The sequence below is a fragment of the Lactuca sativa genome, chromosome 1 (assembly GCF_002870075.4).
Source record: "Lactuca sativa cultivar Salinas chromosome 1, Lsat_Salinas_v11, whole genome shotgun sequence".
In the NCBI taxonomy this organism is placed as follows: Eukaryota; Viridiplantae; Streptophyta; class Magnoliopsida; order Asterales; family Asteraceae; genus Lactuca; species Lactuca sativa.
This window is the reverse complement of record NC_056623.2, coordinates 82448526-82464514: the sequence shown is the minus strand read 5'-3', so window position 1 is coordinate 82464514 and position 15989 is coordinate 82448526. Positions and strand designations below refer to the sequence as shown.

At 36.9% G+C, this 15989-nt stretch overlaps 1 protein-coding gene across 1 annotated transcript; it reads left to right on the top strand.

Annotated features, from left to right (window-relative positions):
• Positions 1 to 15177: 15177 nt before the first annotated feature.
• LOC111881108 (uncharacterized) lies at positions 15178 to 15729 on the top strand. Its single transcript, XM_023877505.1, has one exon. It carries the CDS (start codon positions 15178 to 15180, stop codon positions 15727 to 15729), a length of 552 nt encoding a protein of 183 aa, XP_023733273.1.
• Positions 15730 to 15989: the final 260 nt, after the last annotated feature.

The following is a 15989-nucleotide window of genomic DNA, read 5'->3' as shown; positions in this document are numbered from 1 at the left end:
ATAAGGACTCGACTGTCTGACTTGACGCAGTATAATTTTTAAAACTAACGTCTGTTTTTCCACACTTAATTTTTAAAGCGTCAAGTTCTTCAGTTACAGTAGCAAGTTGTCTCTTAATATAATCATAATTTTCACACTTGTTGCTATACTCTTCCTAAAGTTTCCTAAAGTCCTTGGTTTTTGCTTCTAATTCAGCCTTCAGGGGTTTCTGTCCTTTCCTAAGTTGATATCCTTCATATCTCAGGTCCTCAACTTCTCTTTTAAATAAATCAATTTGTTCCCGAAGAAATTTAATCGTATCTTCACTAGATAGTGTACATGAAACTTCACATGATTGAGAACTTGAAACTTCATTGACCAAGATGTTTGCAGAACTCATTGTATTTCCACACTTCAAAGCGTTAAGCTCTTTAATTACATCAGCAATACTAAGACAATTGAGATCTTTTGTCTTCTTGATGATAGCCACGTTCATATCCCACGATTTCGGAAGTGAATTCAATAGCTTTTTGTTTATCTCATATTTGGACAAGAAGATCCCAGCTATATTCATCTCATTAGTGAGTGTGGTAAATCGTTGCAATTGAGTTTCGAGGGTTTCTCCAGGGATATAATAAAAAATGTTGAAATTTTGTCTTAACATATCCTGACGACTCTCTTTCATGTTTTCAACTCCCTCGTAGACCTTAAAATCGATTAAAAACACAACTAGAAGCTAAAATAAAACTTAAAAGTCAAATTTAAAAAAAAATCAAACTCAAAAGTCAAACATGAAAAAGTCAACCTTAAAAAAATCAAACTTGAAAGTCAAACTGAAAAGTTAAATTTGAAAATTAAAAGAAATTAAACGAAAAAGTCAAAGTTTAAAGTCAAAGGTCAAACTTGAAAGTCAAAGTAGAAATTTGAAATAAAAAGTCAAAAATAAAAGTCACAAATAAAAACAATTTTTTTATTATTATTTTATTATTTATTATTTTATTTTATTATTATTATTATTATTTTATTTTATTTTATTTTTTTATTATAATTTTTTTATAAGACAAAAGTCAAAAATTAAAATAAAATAAAATAAAATAAAAACTAAAAATTTTGGGTTGAAAAAGGAATTTTAAAATAAAAAGAAATTGATTTTTGGGCTGTTTTTGTCAAATTTCGAAACTTGGAAGCGAGAAAGAGATGTTAACTTTAAAAATCCGAAGGTAAGAAACAAGGTGTTGGATGGTTGAGTTGGTTAAGCGCGCTGAGATTATGAACTTGAGGTCATGGGTTCGATTCCTAGCCGCTGCAAAGTCGCTCCCTCTTTTTTTTATTTGAAGCTGCGATACGAGCTGTTGCTTAGCCGGCCACTGAGCTGAGCCGCAAATTTCGAGCCATGATCTGAGCCGAGCCGAGGCCGCAAACCTCTGGCGACCGTGAACAGTTTCCGGCTGCAAACTCTGGCCGTAAACTGTTTCCGGCAGTAAGCTCCGGCCGTGAACTCCGAAACCCTAGCCGCTGGCCGTAAACTCCGATCAAAAACACCGATTTTTCGACTTTGAAGCTCCAAAACTCGATCAAAAACCTTTTTTTATGAAAAACACGAAGAACAAACCCCCCTTATTTTTGCGAGATCTATCCAAAAACGCAAAAATATTTCGAAAATAAGATCAAATAATGCCCCAAATCTGACAAAATTGACTGATACAACTTGGCTCTGATACCAATTGTAAGTCCCTAATCTGCCTGTGTAGCAATCAAATTCGTTTGATGGTGCGGAATCCCAATCAAACGGATGATGTCAGATCAAATAGAAGAGAAGGAGAAGAAGTAGATGATGAATCTCAATGTATTAATGAATAGAATGGTGATCCGGATATAAGAGATTCACATACACACACACACTAACACACAATAGTTCTTCTGTCTCTCTGGCCGTAGACTCTCTAGGGTTCATCAATCTCTACTCCTCACCCTAACACTTATATTTATACTTAGAGAACATGGGCCGGATAACAAGGGCCGTAAATGGGTTTACGGTTGTAAGGTGTTTACGGTCGTAAACTCAACCGTAAACATGACCGTAAACTCCAAAAATATTACAGAAAAATACAATTGCCCAGAAAAGCAAAGTATAAACCATATTTTGACCCAACACTAGGGCTATATGAACCTAATCGTATACCACTATTAAAACATACACTTAGCGAATAACTAAGTCGATATCAATTCCAAGTAACACATAGAATCCAATCTTTCTAGGCTATAAGGCATCACACAATTCAGAAATTATGTCATATGATTCATGAAGGGATCCTTAGCCCCAATCTAGCATGCAATTCACATATCAGACAAACAAATCATAATACATAGGTATGGGCAGTTTGGTAACCACGTACTCGAGAACAGCTAATTGCATGCATCACACCCCCTTTTTACTTAGTAAAAATCCTTTTATAAAATTAATTTTCTTTTGAAAATATTATCACTTCCTCAGTTTGAGTTCTGACACACCCGAAAGTGTTCCCGAATCCCTCAAACCAAGGCTCTGATACCAACTTGTAACAACCTAAAAACAGTGATAGAGTTTTCTATTTTTAAAACCATTAATTTCATTCACCGCATATCTCAAAGTCAAACACAAGATACAATATCAAAAACATCAAAGTACAAATATCCAAGTAGTGCGGAAATCATGAGGAGAGGATGTTGTGCCATCACGCCAGACCCTTCTCTTTCGTACCGGAATTACCTGAAACCATAAATAAAAAATGTAATCACAAGGCTTAGTGAGTTCCCTAAAGTACCACATATCAAACATACAATTGGGCCTAGCCTTGATGTATATATTCCAACCCAATACACAATCATGGGCCTAGCCCTAGGGCCCGACCTTGTGATTTCTTCCAACCCATCATATACTCATGGACCTACCCCTGGGGCCCAGCCTTGGGGTTTCTTCTAACCCATTGTATACTCATGGGCCCATCCCTGGGGTTTTTCAACCCAACATGAAAACACATAAGAGTCACAAGCATCTAGCATCATACATACACAATTTAGTAGGCCGACATTTGTGCCTTCGACCCACAAGCACGGTGAGAATGATCACCTCTAACTGAAGATAACTATATTGCACACCTCAGTTGTTGCTAACATGGCTCCTCACACTAATTATAACCCAATAACAACCCTAATTAATAATCTTATAAGTGTCCTAATCTTTTATCTTTTAATTAATATTATAATTAAATCAAATTGACTTTATATTTTAGTATAAAGGCTAGTTTGTATATGTATTAAATTGAATAAGATGAGCAACCAAAATAAGAAACTAATTTAAAAAATTCTGTAACTTTAGGTACCACGACGTGGGGAAGGAACAGCCACATCATGGCACACATAAAACACATGATTTATTAAATTATTATTTTCGGTTCTCAATAGTTGGCCACAACGTGGCGACGAAGGCATTCACAATCCAAGTTCAGCATCGACCGATCCCACAATGTAACTCCCCGACTCTCAGGTATTAATTTTACAACTTTATTTTCATATTGACAGTTCTACTCGACGAGTTGGATGCCCTGACTCGTCGATTAGGAACGTTTTTGGTCACGTGTTTAAGTGACCAACTCGACGATTCGGAGGACACGACTCGACGAGTTGGAGCTAAAGGATAAAACCCTACTTGCACCTTATTTAAAGGATCCTTTGCCTCCTTAGCCTTCCCTTACAGCCCCTTGTGAGTCCAAAAACCCTAATTCGTGTGTGTGCTCCATTCTTGTTTGATTTTCAAGCTTGGGAGGTGATTTGCAAGAAGAAGACTTGAAGTATAAGAGGAGTAGTGCAAGAGGAGCTAGTGGATCTATAATGACCCAAAAATCATGGGTAAAAATTTAATTATTAATATAATCAAACATTGATACCATTTATTTCAAACATTTCAAATCATCATTAAGTATAACATTTATCAGAGTTCATCCCAAAATCATTCATTGCGGAATTCATAGGTGTGTGTGCTACAATCCTTCTGAGCCCTTCTTTTCCAACCGATGAAACCTGAAACCAAAACTGTAAACCATAAGCACAAAGCTTATTGAGTTCCCCAGAGCATACCCCACGCACAATCTACATATCATATTAGCTATAAAAGCTACCTCTACCACATAACACATATCAAATTATCTATAAAAGCTACCTCTACCACATAACACATATCATATTAGCTATAAAAGCTATCTCTACCATTAGTCGTAAAGGTTATCTCTACCGTTAGCTATAAAAACTATCTCTACCATTAGCCACAAAGGCTATCTCTACCATTAGCCCCAAAGGCTATCTCTACCATTAGCCATAAAGGTTGTCTCTACCATTAGCCCCAAAGGCTATTTTTACCATTAGCCACAAAGGCTAGCTCTACCATTAGCCACAAAGGCTATCTCTACCATTAGTTATAAAAGCTATCTCTACCATGTATCACTACATAAATGTGTCACACACCTCTACACAACAAGTATACCAACTATCATAAAATGGTCCAGCCTTGGTGTCTTAGACCCATTGGTATGGTAAGAAGACTTACCTCGCACTGCAGAAGCTTCCCGCATGAATTCCTTAGTTGCTGCCCTGCCAGTTTCCAGAGCAGTCACTTCATCAAACAATATACCCAATTAGCAATTGGGTCCCATACCATAATCCTTAATCCATGCATGGGGGTAAAATGACCATTCTACCCCTAGTCCAGTATGATCCAAAACTAAGGCCCAAACCCAAAACAAAAGCCCGATACTATAATGTCCATAAGTCCTTTAATGGCCCAATTTCCAAATTGGGCTTAAAACCATAATGGGGCTCCACAAATAAATATCAATCCCAAAACCTAATGGCCCAACAGGGCCCCAAAACACAAAGTCCATTACTTGGACCAACCAGAGGCCCAAAACATACCAAACCCATAACTGATGAGTACGCGGTGCGTACTCTTCTGTACGCTAAGCATATCGGCTTAATGGGGTGTACATTGCGCATACCTGCATGTACGCCCATTGTACTCCTCTGTTAAGCCACTTTTCCATTAAGTGCTTAATACTCTACTCAAGAAGCTACAATTACATATCCAAGTCCTCTTCAACGTCTTAAACCATAAAGTTGCTTACTTGATGGCTTTGCATGACCTACATATGCTCAAACTCCAAAAATGATAATCTACTTCCATGGAAATGGTCTTAACTCATGCATGAACCCATTTAGACCTCCAAGATGGCAACTTTCTGCCTTAGGGACTCATTTAACTCTGAGAGTGGCAACTCTAAGCCTAAGAATCGAATTTTAACCATAAAGTTTCATCCTTAGGACAAAAATGAACTAAAGTTCACAATGGTAGATCTAAGAGATGAATGATCAAGATCAAAGCTTTATACCTTCATCAAGCTGAGAATGAGTCCCAAAAGCCAGATCCATAAGCTCCTCCTTGATTCCCATCTTTGCAACAAGTTCCATCTTCTTGAAATGCACCAAAGCTACCCAAAATGCACCCACAAAGCTCACAACACTCTTTGATGAAGCTACCACTCGAAATTAGGGTTTAAGGCTCTGATAATGAAAGGGAGGCGCACCCCTCGGACTTAAGGTGCTTTAAATAGTGAGCCGACCCTAAAAATTAGGGTTTTGGAGATCCTCGACGTACATTGGGCGTACGTCTTTAGCACTCGCGATTCCTTATCCAACACTACGTTGGGCGTACTCACCTGGCTGCCACCTTGTATGCATGGGCTGAAATACAAACTTCTCCATTCAAGGACCAATTATGCCAACAACTTCGAAGTACTATAACTTATTCGCTCTAAGTTTGTTTCCGACGAACTTTATATCCACAAAAAGGTGGCATGAAGCTCTACGCTCCTAGCTACACCCCAAGCCTTAAAACCTTCGAATAAAACCCGAGACCCATAAAAGACTAAATCATCATATTACGCTTATACCCTTGGCCTCCGAAGACACAATCGAACACTTTCAAAGCCGGGTGTTATAGGATTTGACTCTTCTACTTCTTGGCATCAATTTGAAGGTAACCAGTCGTTACCTTGACCTTCCCTCTTTCTACATCTCTTTATGTTGAATATTAGGGCTTTTCTATATTAGCCATTTTTTGGTATGGGCAAGGATATGAAGTTGCAACTTCAGATCTAAGCTTATCTTGGTCTCTATAGCTATAAAGTCTCTAGCTTTAGCAAGTATGAACCTTCCATTTTGAGTTAAACCCCATTTTAAGCTTGGATTTGGTATTCTAAGCATTTAGAGCCTTGAATGCATTTGCAACTTTACATGATAAGCATGACTTAGGAAGCTAGATCTACTGATTGGAGCCTTGGAATGGATCAAAATCATCTAGACAATAAGTAGACTGTATGAACTCGATGAGTCGGATAAGGAACTCAACAAGTTGGTTCGGGTTTTCCTATTGTTTGGGTTCAGCATGGACTCGGCGAGTCAGCAGAGAACTCCACGAGTCGGTTAGGGTTTCCCTGACTCTTAGACACGCATAGACTCGATGAGTTGGTCGGAAACTTGGCGAGTCGGTGAGGGTTTTATGACCTTCTGAACTCTTAAGGAACTCGGCGAGTTACTAGCTGCACTCAACGAGTTTAATCAACATGGACTGTTGACTTTGATTTGGACCAAGGGTTGACCAGTTGACTTCTGGGGGTATTTTTGTAAATTGGAAATTTATGGAAATGGTCTTATGGTAAATATGGGTGGTGGAGTCTGTGGCGGTGATTTGAGAGTTTGAGCTTACTACTTCAGTTCGACAGTTGTGAGGTTAGTTCTCCTCACTATATCAACTGGATCTAAGGCAACAATGCCGGCCCTATCGGATTTGTGTCCGGGTTTATTGCATGATATGCTCATTGATTTACATCCTAGTCATAGGATGGTGACATGCTTAGTAGCCTGGCTAGGTCGGAATCCTAGTATATAGGATGATGTTATGTTAGTGACCGGTTAGGTCTGTATCCTGGTAATAGGATGTTGCTATGATTAGTGATCTATTAGATCGGTTTGACTGTTATATATGCCAGCGTATAATATTTATGTGCACATGTTTGTTGATTGGGGATTGGGTTGAGGCGGTCCTACTTTGTGTTGAAGGCCAACATACCCAGGGCGGTTCGGATTAGGGGTGTAAGTGAGACAAGCCAACTCGTGAGAAACTCGAGACCGACTCGGAAAAAATTCTAGAAATCGACTCGATCTTAATCGAGCCAAGCTCGAGTAGTACCTTATCAAGCCGAGCTCGAGTACAAAAATACTCAGCTTGTAAGGCTCGCGAGCTTAGTCGAGCTTAGTGTAATTTACATATATGTCATTTCTTTATAATTGTTCATTTATAATATATATGTCATTTCTTTATAGTTATTCATTTATGACATATATGGTTGATGTTATATTGATATTAGGTGATTAATAGTGGTTTTTTTGGTAGTTTGGACATTTACATGTGGAATGTTTAATATTTCTTACTCAATTTAGTGATTTTGATTTTTTAAAATATTATTCGAGCCGAGCCGAGCCGAGCTCGAGACTGTCAAGTATTTCATGAGCCCGAGCTCGAGCTTAAAATCAAGGATCGAGTCGAGTTCGAGCCGAGTTTCGAGCTCGAGTATTTTAGTCGAGCCGAGCTTCGAGCTTGGTAGTATTCGGCTCGACTCGGCTCATTTACACCCCTAGTTCGAATAAACTGAAGACCCTGCAAAGGGGTTCAGTTAGGCCGAAGGCCCAACGAGAAGTCCGGATAGGCTGTAGGCCCTATAAGGCGGTCCACACATGTCGAAGGCTCGGATAGCGGTCAGATAGGCTGAAGGCCTGCGAGGCAGTCCAGTCAGGATGGTATGCATGTTGTTTTCTTATATGTTTATATGATATGGCTATATATATATATATATATATATATATATATATATATATATATATATATATATATATATATATATATATATATGTGTGTGTGGCGTTGGTATTTTGGGGGTAACTTACTAAGCCTTCGAGCTTACATTTATCGATTATTGTTTCAGGTACTTCTGATGATCGCGGAAAGGCGAAGGCGTGATCGTACAGCTCCTTGTATTTCATGTTTTTATGATTTGATTCTTGGATACTCTGACATTATACTATTTTGGAAACATATTTTGGTAAAAATCTTGGTTTTTAAAACGTTTGAAAAAGTTTAAATTTGGCATGATTTTTATGGATGTTACACACGACGTAGTAAAGGACCAGCCACGACGTGGCGAAGAGGAAAACGACCAAAAACATCGTTTTTCAAGCATAAACAGATTCAATTTTTATCAAAAAAAAAAATTATTCATTTAAAATGATTTAAAACAAAAACCCTAAACATACAAACACTAACGTACTTGTCATGAAAAAGTCTAAGTGCAACAGATTTGATTTAACCTACGTTATAATACCACCGATGGGTTTAAGTTTATCCAAGATCAACCATTGGGCAACAAAAACAACAAACAATTATGATCAAAGACTCAAGATATCTAGATCTAACTCAATTATCCATGCAACTTATAGAATATAATAGAATAGAATCATACCATTGCTCTCTTCGTAGTTTTCTTCTTTTGACGATCCAGTTGAATGGACTAGAGAACCCAACGTAGAGTTCCTCTTTTGAAATCGCACCCAATACACAAGATAGAAGCATATCTAAGCAATCCTCAAACTGTGAGCTTCAAATAGAATCAAAATCTCAATTATACAATCGATCACAACATGGTAAATAATTAGCCACGATATGGGAACTGCACTTCAGGCTTCTTTAGGGTTTTTGAGGACTCCTAACTTTTTGAGACTAAGAGGTATTTTTCATAAGTGTCAAAACAGATTTGGAGCTCTTTATTTATAAGGAGACGATCCAAAACCCTAGAGATAATTACCATATTTAATAGTAATTATATATGGTATTCAAATCATTCTGGAATATTTCATATTTCTTTATTTACTATCAATTAAACTATTATTTTATTAACAAAATAAGTCCCTTAAGTAAATATCTTTTTATTTCTGCTTTATTTTGTTCTAGCGTGTAACCCAAAAGGACACTATTATTTATAGTAATATTATTAGGCTTGTTATGACTATGCACACTAATATCCGTCCTATTTTTAGTCCACAACAACACCGAAACAATTCCATTTTCAATCCCAAAAATCCCTAAAATGGTAGTTGTATTTCCAATCTGAAACGGTCCCAAAAGTTCAACCACTTCTGCTCAAAATAGCCCTAATGTAGTACAAATTTCAGTCCAAAATAAGCCTAAAAATTCAACATTCGTTCCTATCCAAATTAACCCTGATAATGCATTTTCAATTGAGTAGATAACCTCTTTGGTCCAACCCACACTAAAGGAATTCGTACCTTGACCGATAGCTACAAAATATCTAATATGAAAACCTTAGACATAGAGGAGTTGATTTTGAACAACCGCTAAATTACAATGAAACATCAACTCATGAAGCATGGAGAAAGGAAATGAAAAGCAAGATTCATATGATTCAACAGAACCACACTTGGAAGCTTGCGATCTACCTTCCGATCACAAAGATGTTGGATTAAAATGGGTATTCTATGTTAAAATGATGCTTTAGGAACAATCATCAAGTATAAGTCTCGTCTCGTTGCAATGGTTTTTTTGAAAAAACAAGGTATCAATTTTGAGGAAGTATTCACACTGATATCTCGACTCATACGGCCTAAATTATTCTTTATTTAGCAACTCAACAAAGTTGGGAGATACATTATTTATACGTAAAGACCGCTTTTTCTAATTGTAAGTTAAAGGAAGAAGTATATGTTTCACAACCCAAATGTTTTATTGTTAAAGGAATGGACCACAAAATTTACAAGCCTTCAAAAGCGCTTTATGGGTTATGTCAAGCACAAAGGTCATGAAATAGCGAAAAAGTTTACAAGTCTTATAAATCCTTTTAAAGAACTTATAAGTTTTTTTGGATTGTGATTGATATGTCCCAAATCATACATATTTTATGTGACATTTCAAATATTTTTCTAGCCATTTTTAAGAATAAAATATGGACAAAAGGTGCTTAATTGCTTTATAATTATATTTTATAATTGAAAATCGCATGTTGATGAAATAGCAGTTGAAAAGGGTCATTTTGGACATATATTTCGTGAAGATTTGAGCAAGAAATACAGCTTGAGTTTAGTATAGAAAAGATAATGAGGATACTGAAGATTCTGTATATAATTTCAAGATTTTTTATTTCGCGTCGCAATTTCAAATCTTGGCGAGATTTAAATCGATTCTAAAAAATCTATAAATAGACCCCCAAATTCGTCAAGAGCAATAATATGTCAGAAAATAAGAAGAATACAAAAGATCAAGACTAAAAAGGAGCATTTTGAGGGTATAAAGGCTATATCATACGACATGTTGATATAGATACTAAAATCTAAAATCATTAGGTTATTAAATTGTTTACATTTTTATCTATGATTAGTCAACTATTTGGTTTCTTATATGTTTTTGTTGGGTTTAAGATCAAACCATTTATGAATATTTGATATTTATGAAAACCTAGTTTTATTGTTGATTGATATTTGGTTACTGAAAGATGTTCAATTTATTATGATTGCTTGATTAAAGATTCATGTATATTAATATTGGTTTTGTTATGTTTATGTAACTGATTGCATGATCTAATATTAGGTTCGGATTATATATCTTGTATGATATTGCTTTTCTAACATTAGTGGCCCAAAACTCCATTAATGAGGTAGGCAATAGGATATGTAACACCGTAAATTTTCAAACAAATTTTTCATTTTAAAATCACATAATTATCATAACACATTTCACAAAAATCCCATTTATTTAATTTACAAAACGCAACTCCATAATTGTTTGATTAATAATCCAGGATCCTCAAAACACAACTCTTTCTCTGGTGTGTACAATCAAGTCGGCCCCTTCCCGCAATCCTGAGAAGAACCTGAAACACATATCACATAACACGGTAAGCATGAAGCTTAGTGAGTTCCCAAAAATACCACACATATCTCATTAGCTTATCATGGCTATACTCAGATAAGATCCTCCGGTCAATGTGTCTCAGTGGGACCCTTCAGTCCCAAAACTCGAGTGGATCCTCCGGTCCTAACTCAGTAAGCTCAGAATAATACACAACATAAATCACAAAGACATAATGCAGGATATCACAATACTCAATATAAGCATGTATTGGGCTTTTTGGATCTATCAAAGAGGAATTGGGCTTAAAATGTTGAAGACTTGGATGAAGTGGGCTTATGAAGATGGGACATGGACTAAAGACGATGGACTTGGACTATCCATTTGAAGCTTGAAGATGATTGGCCAAATTTAAATCATGTGAGGTGTGGAGGGGACCAAGGGAATCTTGAGTAGTGGGGTGGTGTAGTGGAGAAAAAGAGCCAATGGCATTCCAGCATCGTTTGCGAGGGTGGAGTCTCAGTCGCTCAACTTTGTGAGGGTACCCGCGTAACTGCACACTTTGGGGCATTTTAGTCCTTTTGCTCATCATTTACCTTGGGGGTAGGTTTGGCAGCCACACTTCGATTTTCCTCCATTAGAGCACCTTGGAGGCGATTTTTGAGAGCTTGGTCTACATTCTTCTAGTAATTGTTAGTTTCTTGACACAAAAACACTTTTGTGATTGTTATCTTGTTGCCATGAGTGGCTAATCTCTTTAATTTGGTTGACTTGGGCAAAAACACTTGGATATTTTTGGGTTTTGAAGGATTCATGATTGATTGTAATTTATCTTATGTTTATGATTCTAGTTTATATTTCTTATGCTTGTTTAATACTTTGATTATAAGCATGGTACTTCAATGATCAATTGTTGGTTTATTTCTTTGTTTTAGTATTGAATCATTGAATTTACTTAGAATAAGGGTTTTATGACGGTATAAATCATCTCTATCATATGGACCATGACTCCTTTATGGATGTGTAAGCGTTGACATCCTCTAGGAATTAGGGAATCCTTCATTCTTAAGGCTAATCAACTTTCTTGGGTTGAATTGCTTCAATTGAATCCTTGATTTTGATTAACAAGGTGTGTTGTGGGCTTCCCCAACCTCCATAATACCTTTTAGTAATCTTGGCATATCATGCTTCATGATTTTTATAATCAATTTGGGATGAATGATAAGGTTCATATTGAATCCTAATGATAAACATACAAATGTTCATTGTCTTAAATTTCCTTGGTTGGCGAATGCGCTCCAATATTTGAGCATCTCATCATCTTGCTTAATTTCAAGATTTTTATTTATTCAAGTCTTTTAGTTTTTAAGCAATCACAAATACCCCCCCCCCCCTTTAGTTTAATCGTAGTTAGTTAGTTTTGTTACACTAGTTCTATTGGATTGCATTGGTGATTGAATACAACCATTTCCCGAATTATCAATACCCATTTTTACCATTATATTACGTTTTATTTTCAAACAAATGGTGTAATTTTCTTGGTGGATTTGACATCCCACTAAGTTTTGGTGCCGCTGCCGTGGAAACTGATTATTGTTATTTGATTGTTTATGCCTAGGTCTACAAGAACCGGTGAACTACTTTACAATCCGAAGATTGAAAAAGAAGCAAAAAGGTTGAAAATTTTAGCCAAACAAGCAAAGAAAAAACAACTCGTTCAAGCTTCTTCCTCTTCTCCACTACTCAACATAGAAGATCAAGTTCATACTTCAAGTGATACCGACACCGAGCCAAGTTCTCCAAATATTAGTAGTTCCTTTGAAGACATTCCATTTGAAAACTACATAGCCATGAATCACAATCCACCTCACAATCCCAACCCAAACCCAAACAATCAAGATGCCAATACCCCACCCCAACAACCAAGACAACAACACCAACACCAAGAACCTTTCATAGATATGCCACCTTGGAATCTACCACCTCTTCACCAAAATAGACCCAATTATCAACAACCACAAAATAAAGTCCATTAACCATACCATCCATACCAACAACCTGAAATGTATCCACAACAACAATATTCTATATACCTACAACAACAACCCCTCTATAATCAATATCCTAATTATCAACCTTACCCACCACAAATGTTCAATCACCAAAAATACCCATACCCACCTTACTAACAACCTCCCAATTACATGCAGAAAACCCAATCTACGTAATCCCCTCAAGAGTTGACACTTAGACAAATGATGGAGAAGGATGTTACCTACACACCTCTTTGTATTGTTTATCCTTCAAACGACCGAGGGATTGAATTGAAGTCAAGTTTCATACATCAACTCACCAAGTTCCATGGTTTGGATACAGAATATCCTCAAAGGCATTTAAAGTCCATTCATATGATATGTGTTAGTATGTTTCCCGAACATGTGACATTGGTGATTTCAAGCTAACCGCCTTACCACTCACCTTAGAAGATAAAGCTAGAGAGTGGTTATTCAACTTAGCACCAGGATCTATTCACACATGGTAATAGTTACTCAAAGCCTTCAATAGCAAGTTCTATCCCACTTCCCGAATATCAAGTCAAAGGAGTGACATTTTGGGGATTCGTCAAGGGGAGAATGATACTTTTCATGATTTTTGGGAGCGATTCAACAACTTGTGTACAAGTTGTCCTCAACATAATATACCCGAACAATTGCTTCTTCAACAGTTTGAAGAAAACATTGGAAATGTATACATTGGACTCCGAAGTTGAAGAGATTATGAAGACTTTGGAAGTTAACAAGTCAACAAAGAAGGATGTCTCTAAATTTGCGTTATCTCATTCTCCAAACAAGATGCCCCCTTCCAAAATCCACCCACCCACACTTGAATTGAAAGTCTTACCTAGACACTTGAAGTATGCTTATCTAGGTAAAGACGAGACTCTCCTGGTGATCATCTCCTCTCAATTGAAAGATTATGAAGAATACCAATTGATTGAAGTTTTAAAAGATAAAGGGGATAAGTCCAATGTATGTACTTACAAGATCCTCATGGAAGATTATTGTAAGCCTAGGATGGAATCTCAAAGAAGATTAAATCCTCCAGTGATGGAAGTTGCCAAGAAAAGGATAATCAAGATCTTTGATGCGGATATGATTTACCCTATTTCCAACTCCAAATGGGTTAGTCCGGTTTAAGTGGTTCCCAAGAAAATGGGAATCACGGTTGTTGAAAACAATAAAGGAGTAATGGTACCCACTCGAGTTCAAAATGGATGGAGAGTGTGCATTGATTATAGAAGCACACGAAAATATAATCTTCCCCTTCCTTTCATTGACCAAATACTCGAGAGGTTTCCAAGAAAATCACAATATTTTTGCCTTGATGGGTACTCACCTTTTCATCAAATACCCATTGCCCCCCCCCACGAAGATCAAGACAATACGACTTTTACATGCCCTTTTGGCATGTTTTCCTATATTCCTATTCCATTCGGATTATGCAATGCCCTCGCCACATTCCAAAGGTACATGGTGAGCATCTTCTTCGAGTACGTTGAGAATATAATTGAAGTGTTCATGGATGACTTCATCGTCCATGTTAATTCATTCGATAAATGCTTTGGAAACCTCAAGAATATTTTGAAAAGGTGCATTGAAAATAAGTTGGTGTTAAACTTTAAGAAGTGTCACTTCATGGTCAATCAAGGCATCATCTTAGGAGACGTCGTCTCCAAGAAGGGAATTAAAGTTGATAAAGCTATATCCATGTCATACATACCCAACATATATTAAAGAAGTGAGATCTTTCTTAGTCCATGCAAGTTCTATAGGAGATTTATCAAATATTTTTTTAAGATCACAAGAACAATGTGCCTCCTTCTCCAAAAATATGTTGACTTTGACTTCATTGTCACATGTCAAGAAGCCTTTGAAAAAATTAAAGACCTACTCACATCCATTCTCATAATCCAACCTCCAAATAGGGAGCTTCCTTTTGAAATCATGTGTGATGCAAGAAATTTTGCCATCAGAGCGGTTTTAGGTCAAAGGGAGGGAAATGCATTACACGTTATCTATTATGCCTCCAAAACCTTGGATAATTCTCAAGCCAACTACTATACCACCGAGAAGGAACTTTTATCCATTGTCTTCGCCTTGGAGAAATTTTGACAATACTTACTCGGGACAAAGATGATTGTATACTCCGACCATGCTGCCTTGAAGTATTTAATGACCAAGAAATATGACAAGACACGATTGATTTGGTGGATTCTTCTTTTACAAGAGTTCGATCTCGAGATAAAGGACAAAAGTGGTGCCAAAAACCTAGTTGCGGATTACTTAAGTCATTTGAATGTTACTGGGTCCTCTTCTCCCATTCTTGATGAATTTCCGGATGAACACCGCTTCTATCTTTCAAACACCATTCCATGGTATGCAGATATTGTCAATTTTGTGGCTACTAAAGAAATCACATACACATTTACCAGGTACCAAAAGGCCAAGTTGAATAGTGACTCCACATACTACGTGTTGGATGACCCTTATCTTTGGAAATATTGCCCGAATCAACTATTACAGAGGTGTGTTCACCAAAATGAGGTCGAATTAATCTTAAAGTCTTGCCATGAGTATGCATGTGGAGGTCATTTTGGTCAAAAAGAAACATGTGAAGGTGCTAGAATGTGGACTCTATTGGCCACCAATGTCAAGAGATACCTATCTATTTTGCAAGAGTTGTGATAGATGTCAAAGAATGGGAACCGTGTCCATTAAGAACGAAACAATTCAAAGCCCTATCCTCATTTATGAGATATTTGATGTATGGGGAATCGATTTCATGGGCCCATTCCCCGTCTCTTTCAGTAATACTTACATACTCTTGGCGATTGACTATGTCTTAAAGTGGGGTGGAACAAAGGCTACAACGCATGATGATGCTAAAACTGTCATTTACTTCTTGAAATCAAACATTTTTGCAAGATATGGTGTACCAAGAACTT